This window comes from Pseudophryne corroboree, chromosome 8, assembly GCF_028390025.1.
Source record: "Pseudophryne corroboree isolate aPseCor3 chromosome 8, aPseCor3.hap2, whole genome shotgun sequence".
Classification (NCBI taxonomy): domain Eukaryota; kingdom Metazoa; phylum Chordata; class Amphibia; order Anura; family Myobatrachidae; genus Pseudophryne; species Pseudophryne corroboree.
This window is the reverse complement of record NC_086451.1, coordinates 183,497,629-183,508,455: the sequence shown is the minus strand read 5'-3', so window position 1 is coordinate 183,508,455 and position 10,827 is coordinate 183,497,629. Positions and strand designations below refer to the sequence as shown.

The following is a 10,827-nucleotide window of genomic DNA, read 5'->3' as shown; positions in this document are numbered from 1 at the left end:
AGGCTGCTTTTGCACTTACAGCTATTGTGGTTTTAAAACCAGGGGTCAGAGCCACCGATAGTCAGCTGCTTTGAGAACCCGCTGTTTAGTAAATATAAATCTACTGTATCATACCCTCCAACTGCACCTTTTTGGCAGCTACAGTACATTTTTTTAATGGTCTGTACCGATTTTTGGCTCTCCAAACTTCCATTTAACGTATCGGAAAAGGGGTGTTACCCGTGGCCACGCCCCCTTTTCGGATTTGTACCGATTTTTACGTGGAAAATGTTGGAGGGTATGCTGTATGTGTCTAAGTAACCCCTGGATGCACTCCACCTGGGGATGGTCATCGTTGGGTTAACCATCAACGTTCACCATCGATGGTACCATCGTTGGTTAATATTGATGGTATAAAACCGTTCACAGCAGAACCATCAATGGTTTCATCCACCAATGGTAATCCCTGTTCTTTTACTAACTGGGCTGCAGACCAATAAGAGTATGGGGGCATGGCTTATGGGGATCATTGGAGGCGGAGCTAAGCTCCATGTCCCAGCACTAAGATAAAACAAAAACAAACAAAACATTGGGGGTTTTGTGCCATCGATAGTGGAGAACCACTGGATCTCCTCCATCAATGGCAAAACCATCTAACATCGGTCGATGGTCAAGCCTACCCCACCGCACCCCGCCATTACATATTTTGGCATACCCCTGAACGTCACAGCATGTATCCTTAACGATACTCGAACGCTAGGTTGAGAACTGCTGTTAGAGAGGATCAACAAATATAAAGATGAAGTTCTATATAGTATTACCAGATGTTTGGCCCCGAGGATAATTCTAGGGGCTTTCCATCCTTTATCCATAAGATTTGGGGAGGGGGAGTCCCTTCAGGTTTACACTCCAGTGTCACCTCCCGTTTCAGATGGATGCTCCGCTCGCTGGGTATTTCTGACCAAGGATTCTCGGAGCCACTGCAAAAAAAACAACAAAGTATCTGAATGTGTTCATCAAGGAATATGATCTGTGCTCAGAGTTCATTGACGTCTTAAAACCAACATGAGTCGTGTATTCAGGTCCGCATTAGCCAAATACCCTGTATCAGCAGAAGGAAGTCCTTGTGAACCTCAGCCAGGTGGTTCTGCGCTATGGAGCTGTACAGCCCCGTGTGCGACTGCTGCGGTCTGTTGATTTGCAGTCGGCTTCCTCTTATGATAAGTCCCCGCTCACTGGAATGCTCTGCAAGCAACACAATTGTGTGAATACATTTATTGTGCACTCCATGGATTTGTTTTATAGGAAAGGCAGCTGATAGGTAATAAACTAGTGTAGGAAAACCAGAAACTGAAAAGAAAAAAACAAATACAACATAAATAGTTACCTAGAGGTTCCCCATCTTTCAACCAAGTGATCTTTGGAGGAGGATAGCCTTGAGCCTCACATGAGAGGAATATGGAACTACCGATAGTCAACTGGATGGTCTCATTCTGTGGATGGAGGATGGATGCAGGCACTAGAGGAAGAGTAATGGTCAGATATTGTTAGAAAATAACTAATGGGTCCATCAATTCTACACAAGTAATCCTTAAAATGAATTTAGAAGCTCTGCAATGTGCCAATCCTTATCTTTTAGTCTCATTATTGGTGTGTGATTAAATCTGAATAGCTATAGGCCCCTGCTTACCCTGCCAACCTCCACCTAAACCACCCCAAACCTCCATTTTATAATCCCCATATACACATCACATGTCCAGCATGTCCTGCAGTCACATACACTTTAAAGAAAAACACACACTGTCACATTGATAGAACAACTCACCTATGCATATGTCATATATAACCCATATATAATAATTACATCACATAGATAACCATATGTCTCACGACATACACATGGATACCATACTGATATGACTGCAAACTCTTTAAATAGACATGAATCAGGTACACAGCACATATTAATGACACACCAATCGCACATGCTTATCAGATAACTCTATTCTTTCCTTTCTCGCCATACACAGAATATAGGGGATCATTCCGAGTGGATCGCTCGCTGCTGATTTTCGCAGCGCAGCGATCAGTTAAAAAAAATGGGTAAACTGCGCATGCGCCACAATGCGCACGCGTGACGTACGGGTACAAAGAGCATCACTGCTGTGCACTGGATCTAGCGAAGATTCCATTCGCACAGCCGATTGCAAGGAGATTGACAGGAAGAAGGCGTTTATGGGTGCCAACTGACCATTTTCTGGGACTGGTAGGGGAAACGCAGGTGTGTCCAGGCGTTTGCAGGGCGGGTGTCTGACGTCAATTCCGGGACCTCCGGCGCTGGATTAATCGCACAGGATAAGTAACTACAGGGCTGGTCTTGTTCTGCACAAAATGTTTTTGTACCGATCGCCTGCACAGGCTTTCGCACACTTGCAAAGCAAAAATACTCTCCCCCGTGGGCGGCGACTATGCGTTTGCACAGCTGCTAAAAATAGCTAGCGAGCGATCAACTCGGAATGAGGGCCATAGGCAGGTGATACTACTTATGTCCTGCTATAGAAACAGAACTTCTAGACTTCTTCTTAGGTCCTGCTTTCCTGCTCCTGGAAAGGTTATGGCTGCTGGCAACCCTTAGGAGCCCAACTGCAGCCAATGCATGAACAGTGAGTGAAAATTTGGCTACAGGCTATAGAGGTCACAGTCTGGCCAACATCAGTGACAACAGGCCCGGTCACTGATATATCCACTGCAACCCATATTACCAAGTTTTTTTCATCTATACAAGTTTAAAGAGACAGCAACAAAGTCTTGATGACAACAACGGCACACTATAAATGAATTCCTGCACTGGTACGGTACACATTACTGCAGAGACTCACGCTGTATAATCACGGTGTAGGTCAGTTCATCCTCTCCTGCTACGTTGGCCATTTTGCAGGTGTACAGCCCCTTATCGGATGCCTGTGAAATAAACAGCCAGAAAGTTCAACCATAAAACAGTCAATGACAAATGAAGGAAGAACGTGAGCTGTGACTTTCCATCTTATATTATTAGCCACAGTCCGTCCATTAGCCAAAGTCCATCCCCTCTCACCACCATTCTAACTTCTTGTACAACTTGTGTGGATTGGATCCAACAGCGTTTTCCTTTCCTTCTCCCGACTGCCCGGACTTCAGGACCCATGGCTGTGTTCCGATAACATTGGGAGTGGGCAGCAGGAGTACATGGTAGGATAGGTGTCTAACTAGCATATGCAAAACTCCATAAAATAAACAGGCCATTACCTGCACATCCCGAACTTCCAGTCTCTGCCTGTTCTTCCGGAATGAGACGCTACTGCTGACTGTGAAGGGTTGCCCATTCTTATACCAGGTGACGGTTCGCTCTGGTACAGCATCAGTCTCACACACTAATGTAAGGGTCCCTCCAAGACCAAGAACAGCCTCTTTGTTCCCGCTGGGCGGTTCTTTTATACTGGGTGGGACTAGATAAGCAAATTCTTGTATCAGTTTTTACTTTAAAACACGGTGCAATTCGATACAAGCTTGTTACATATACTGTAGGTTCACTGAGCTAGGCACGGCCGTACAGCTGCCGTCTGTTCTGGATCTAGTGACTCTCCATGCAAAAGAGTTAAACACTGCTAAGCACTATGGTTCCAAACCAGTACTAGCAATTTAGAGACAAAGTAGGCAGGGGTCACAGAGATGGGTATATGTTTAGAATTTCTGCCTGGATTGTTTGTCTATCACCAATCTTCTATACAGTGGTGTAAGCCATATTGCGAGTCCCAATTCCTGAGACCAGTTCACTAGATGCCAGTAACATGACTTAAGCCGAATCCGCTCAAATGCCTGAGACACAGGCCTTGAAACTGTCAAAAAAGAATAATTGTACGTCCCATAAAATCTATTCCTCTGAATCCATTTGGGTGACACTGGTATACCCTGGGGTATAGAGGGCATTCATTGGTACTAGAGTAAGGCACAAATTACAATTAACTTGCCGAGCTCAAAGCTCTACAAACAGATAAAAGAATTTACCGAAAAGAAGGTCATTGCTCTCTTACAATTCCTGCCACATAAGATACCCTACATCAGTGATGGGCACTCTGATATACTCTGATATACTACACTGCTGGCTCCCACTTTTTACAGTGACTTCAATTATATAAAAAACAGCCCTAAGACGATCTTAGCATGCCTATATCAATCATGCCAATATGCCACCACGTGCCCCTTACTTGCTCCAATATTCTACCATGGGTTCAGTATGTGTGACCGGCACACGGGATGCCGGCGGCCACAATATGTACGCCGGCATCCCGGTCTTTAAAATTTCGACAGGGACGAGGTAAGTATGCAATCCCCTCTCCCCTACCCCCTAACCTTAACCCTCCGTTCCCTTAGCCTAACCCTAACCTCCCCCAGATTGTGCCTAAACCTAACCCTCCTCTCCCCACACACCTGGAGACCCAAAGCAAAATGAGAGACAGCATGTGGTGCAGAATATATTGCACTCCCTAATCCTCTGATTGGTTGTACAGGATGACCTCCTTGTGTTGGCTGCCCCTGCTCCCATTATGAAAAAAAATGTGGAGATTAATGCTGGGTACACACTGGCCGATATATCGCGCGTTCAATTGAACAGACATGTTGCATCGGTCCTGCAGGACAGCTGATGATTGGTTTATCGGCGCATCGTGCTGTGTGTACGTACACTTGCTGCAGAGGCTGCCGGTGACAGACATTAGAGCTGGGTGGACACATGTAAATCCCGCCCAGTTGTGATGTCAGGCACAACACATTGGGCCGATGGTCAGTAAGTGTGTATACACTTACTGATCATCAGATAGGTCAGCTGGACGGCTGATCCATCGGCCTAGTGTATACCCAACATAAGTCAGATTCAGAAAATACTTGAAGTCCACGGAATCAAAAGGCTCAACTTCTTCAATGCAGAGTAAACCAAATTAAGGTCTCAGGCACCACCAGTGGAACATAATATAGTTGGACATGCCACTGCCTGAAGACAGATTTAAACTTAAGGAAGGGAAGCCAATTTCCATTGAAAAAAAAGATGTAGACAGCCAAAACCTGAACCTTCAGTGAGGCAAGCCTCAATGCACTTTCCATCGCTAAGTGCTTCTGCAGCTGCTTCTCTCCCCAGACCGGCACGCAGCTACATGTGCCGTGTCCTGGGCTGCAGCAGTCAGTCCTCTCTCTCCCTGCCCGAAGTGTCTGCAACAGGGAAGGGAGGGCCAGTGAAACCCAGGACCCCACGGGCCCCTTCAACAAGCCTGAGCCTGGAGTAAAGAGTACTCAATTCCCCCCACTCCCCTCTGGCACCACTGATGCTTCATATATCAAACCATAATCTATTGCTTAACAACCTGCAGGACAGGACAATATCCTTGGGGAGGAGTGATGTCTGCCTCCTAGTGGTCACCAGCCCCGACAGCAACATGACGGCAGCACAGAATTCTTTTTCTTACCATAAACTGTGAGATGAACCTGTTTTTCAGCAGATCCTGCTGGGTTCTTCACTTTGCACATGTATGTTCCCTGGTTGGAGAGCTGTACTCGAGCAATCTGCAGTACTTGCCCACCTGAAGAACAATAGATTGTGAGATCAGAACCAAAGCAGAACAGTAGAACCACGATAAATTAGTTGCTCAAGCTTGGACGCTTACTGGCACATGCCATGGAAGTAAAGTGGGCATCAAACATATGCTTAAAGGGAACTGGATAACAGGAGCGTACCCAGAATATAGACACAGATCATGTTTCATTGTGTTACACATGAAGAAAATAATACATTGTACCTGGCATTACAAGTAACCCCCTGCCAGGTTGTATGATCTGCCCATCCTTGTACCAGGTAACATCAGGAGAGGGATGTGACTGGACATCGCACACCAGAGATAATGAGCTGTGAAGAACAGCGCTGACATTTTCAGATGTTGCACCGAATATTCTGGGCGGAACTAAAAACGAGAGGACAAAGCTTATAATTCAGATCTTTAGTAGAGTGAGCTCTACACATCACTTACAGGCAACTCTTACAGAGGCCACAGAAATAGTCTCCTCAAACCCTATCAGTCACTGATTTGTAAATGGCAGTCATCTCTACTTTAATACAGGGAAATGTGGTCCAAATAACGATAGCTATAAAAGACAGTGGGCCTGGGTTCGAGCCTCACTGCTGTCATTATAATTTGCTCTGCTCACATGCCCATACAATATCTACATTATTGTTCTCACCATGCACATTTAGGGTTAAGAGTCTCTCTGCAAATCCCGCTGGATTCTCTGCGACACAGACATAGCTGTCTGCTTCAGTCACTTGCACTGAATGGATCTGTTTGGATAAAGAAGATGACTAAAATGAATATGGGTTTTAAAATGTTTAGATCATAATCACACTTTATTTTATGATAGGTATTTAATATAGCATAAGGGCATAGAATATTGTTATGAATTTGCTATATCTTATTATGAGAGGGTTCTCAATATGAACCAATATAATAGAAGCTTGCAATGACCATATAATCTCCATAAATCACACCAATACAGTAGCAGTATTGAATATCGTCATTAACAAAACAAATTGCCATTGGGGGACTCTAGTTTTACATACAGCAAAAATGAATACATGTAAAAGTCACATATGAAGGCCGAAAGATGCATTTCTCCGGTGTAAATGCTGTTGTTACGTTCTGAATGGTTAAGACTAGAGTAATTTAGTGCATTCGATGATCATCTGTTTTCCCATATGGCCCTAGCATTTAAGTGGGTGGAGACAGAACAGCCTGTAGCCAATCACATTTTCAGAATGGTCAAACCATGAGGAATTAAGGATAGTGACCTGTTGTTCAAGGAAGGTCAAGGCTGTAATGTGATGGAATCAATGCCATGATGTGAGGAGGGAAGGTGGCTACTATGAAATGTCATGTTTTTCCTCCTCATTGGTCTGTGAGACTTATGGAAAGGAGCTGGTCAGATATGTGCTATAAATATCAGCCTTTATTCCACTTCGTAAATTCCACCATCGTTTGCCAAAAAGCTGTAGCACTGTGCTTTAACATTGAGATCCACAAAGGTTAAAAGTAGTATTAATTAAATAAGAATGCCAATAACTCATTAACGAATGGATTAGAACTACAGTGGGAATGTCTGCATTCCAAGTTAAATTGATCCTCTTTGGGTCCATCAATCATTTCACAATGAACAGCAGCAAGAGGGTGAATATAATGACGTGCAAAAGAATAGAAAAAAAAGGTCTCTATGGTACGGGAAATAATTTCTCAAAAAATGTGGCAGCATCAGGGCCGGACTGGCCATCTGGCACTTCTGGCAAATAAGACCAAAAACCTGGCGCTGTGATTTATAAAATGTTGTACAGCTGCTCTCTAAGGGGCTATTGGTATAAACGCCCCTAGTATAAAGAACAATAAAAGAAAACCAAGAGAGCGCTAGTTCACATTTGATGTGGATTTTTTATTTATATTAAATGAAAAAACAATGTCTAAAACAATTGTACTTATTGCCGGCCGACAAAAACACTCTTATCACATAAAAAAAACAATAATTCTAAAACAGGATAACTCCCCTATTTTTTTTTTTTTAAAACAATATGCATGAATCTATGAGTAGACTATCTATGTTCCAATAAGTGAATACTTCACAATTTATCCATGGACTATAAATGTATTCGATTGAACATGGATACAATATAGGTTATATATTTTGAGCAAAAAGATCTCTCCAGATCTCTGGAGAGATCTTTTTGCTCAAAATATATAACCTATATTGTATCCATGTTCAATCGAATACATTTATAGTCCATGGATAAATTGTGAAGTATTCACTTATTGGAACATAGATAGTCTACTCATAGATTCATGCATATTGTTTAAAAAAAAAAAAAAAAAAAATAGGGGAGTTATCCTGTTTTAGAATTATTGTTTTTTTATGTGATAAGAGTGTTTTTGTCGGCCGGCAATAAGTACAATTGTTTTAGACATTGTTTTTTCATTTAATATAAATAAAAAATCCACATCAAATGTGAACTAGCGCTCTCTTGGTTTTCTTTTATACTTCTGGCAAATGCAAGAAGGGCCGATGGCCACGTGGGCCGTTCCAGCGCTCACTGAGACACGCTGCCGCTCAGTCCGGCGGCAGCGTGTCTCATCTGTCAGGAGAGGAGAGAGCGCCAGCGCGACTATGTCTGGCGGCGTGTAGCGGACTTCAAACCAGCTGTCAGTTCGTGAGCCAATCAGAGCTCGCGGACCGGCAGCCAATCAGGAGCCACCGCTGCTGGTCCGCGAGCTCTGATTTGCTCACGAACTGGCGGCTGGTTTGAAGTCCACTACACGCCGCCAGACATAGCCGCGCTGGCGCGCTCTGAGCTCCTGACAGCCTCAGTCCCATCACAGCCGGAGGAGCAGCAGCAGCAGCGGTAAGCAGCTGCAGTACTGCTGTGGGGGCAATTGGCTGGCACTGTGGGGGCAATTGTTTACCTGGCACTGTGGGGGCATTTGTATACCTGGCACTGTGGGGGCAATTGGCTGGCACTGTGGGGGCATTTGTATACCTGGCACTGTGGGGCATTTGTGGATCTGGCTCTGTGGGGGCATTTGTGGATCTGGCACTGTGGGGGCATCTATCTTATCTATATATCTATCTTATCTTAACTTTAAGCTTATCTAATTACAATCTTATCTATCTATCTATCTATCTATCTATCTATCTTATCTTAACTCTACTCTTATCTATTTAAAGTCATCTTATCTTATGTATCTAATCATCGATATCATGCTCGGTGATGCAATGGTGAGCAGTTGAATGGTGCTGTAGCGGTTTGGGGTGCAACTACTAATACTTGACGCAGAGCACTACATACCCCTAATCCTCTTCCTTGATCCCCAGTATGGCCTATCTGCTGTCTGTCCTTGCCCCCTCCCTATTCCCCTATTTTTGAAGTATCGATGTATACCAGTGAAATATTATCAGTAATTAATAATCATTAATTACCTGTCCTGGGTCTTCTTCTGCTGTGGTTCACTTTTGATCGTTGGCACGAGAAGTTTGGAGTCAAGGTGGCCTCGCAATAGGCAGGGATGTAGCTTGCTTGACGTTCCCATCACGTTTTGCGTCATGGAGAATGCCCACCTGGAAAAACATAGAAGAGTGATAATATGTTCCTGGCAGACAATGATACTTACAAAAGACAAAGGTGCAACGTCGGGCATGATAATGATCTTATCTTAACTATACTATTATATATTTACAATCTATCTTATCTATATATCTATCTTATCTTAACGGTAATCTTATCTAATTACAATCTTATCTATCTATCTATCTATCTATCTATCTATCTATCTATCTATCTATCTATCTATCTATCTATCTATCTATCTATCTATCTATCTTATTTTAAGTCTACTCTTATCTATTTAAAGTCATCTTATCTTATGTATCTAATCATCGATATCATGCTCGGTGATGCAATGGTGAGCAGTTGAATGGTGCTGTAGCGGTTTGGGGTGCAACTACTAATACTTGACGCAGAGCACTACATACCCCTAATCCTCTTCCTTGATCCCCAGTATGGCCTATCTGCTGTCTGTCCTTGCCCCCTCCCTATTCCCCTATTTTTGAAGTATCGATGTATACCAGTGAAATATTATCAGTAATTAATAATCATTAATTACCTGTCCTGGGTCTTCTTCTGCTGTGGTTCACTTTTGATCGTTGGCATGAGTAGTTTGGAGTCAATGTGGCCTCACAATAGGCATGGATGTAGCTTGCTTGATGTTCCCCTCACGTGTTGCGTCATGGAGAATGCCCACCTGGAAAAACATAGAAGAGTGATAATATGTTCCTGGCAGACAATGATACTTAGAAAAGACAAAGGTGCAGCGTCGGGCATGATAATGATCTTATCTTAACTCTACTATTATATATTTACAATCTATCTTATCTATATATCTATCTTATCTTGACTTTAATCTTATCTAATTACAATCTATATTATCTATATATATATATATATATATATATATATATAAAATCAAACTTCTACTCTTATCTATGAACAGTTATCTTACCTTATCTATCTACCTTTTCTATCTATAACCATCTATCTAATCATCGTTATCATGCTCGGTGTTGCAGGGGTGAGCAGGTGACTGGTACTGTGGCAAATAGGGGAGCCACTAGTAATACCTTACGCACAGCACTGCATACCCCTAACCCCCTTCTTGCCTGCCAAGTATGGCCTATCTGCTGTCTGTCCTTGCCCCCTCCCTATTCCCCTATTTTTGAAGTATCGATGTATACTAGTGAAATATTATTAGTAACTAATAATTATTAATTACCTGTCCTGGGTCTTCTTCTGCTGTGGTTCACTTTTGATCGTTGGCACGAGAAGTTTGGAGTCAAGGTGGCCTCGCAATAGGCAGGGATGTAGCTTGCTTGACGTTCCCATCACGTTTTGCGTCATGGAGAATGCCCACCTGGAAAAACATAGAAGAGTGATAATATGTTCCTGGCAGACAATGATACTTACAAAAGACAAAGGTGCAACGTCGGGCATGATAATGATCTTATCTTAACTATACTATTATATATTTACAATCTATCTTATCTATATATCTATCTTATCTTAACGTTAATCTTATCTAATTACAATCTTATCTATCTATCTATCTATCTATCTATCTATCTATCTATCTATCTATCTTATCTTATAAGTCTACTCTTATCTATTTAAAGTCATCTTATCTTATGTATCTAATCATCGATATCATGCTCGGTGATGCAATGGTGAGCAGTTGAATG

The 10,827-nt window shown here is 42.7% G+C and overlaps 1 protein-coding gene across 1 annotated transcript; it reads right to left on the bottom strand.

The window, feature by feature from the left end:
• Positions 1 to 346: 346 nt before the first annotated feature.
• On the bottom strand, positions 347 to 9,233 carry LOC134949801 (hemicentin-2-like). The gene is made up of 9 exons (XM_063938527.1): positions 9,207 to 9,233; positions 6,244 to 6,361; positions 5,805 to 5,966; positions 5,475 to 5,588; positions 3,265 to 3,464; positions 2,859 to 2,940; positions 1,367 to 1,498; positions 1,081 to 1,224; positions 347 to 465 (listed from the first exon to the last, which is right to left on the bottom strand). Exons 1-9 carry the CDS (start codon positions 9,231 to 9,233, stop codon positions 347 to 349), a joined length of 1,098 nt encoding a protein of 365 aa, XP_063794597.1.
• Between the last annotated feature and the right edge of the window lie 1,594 nt (positions 9,234 to 10,827).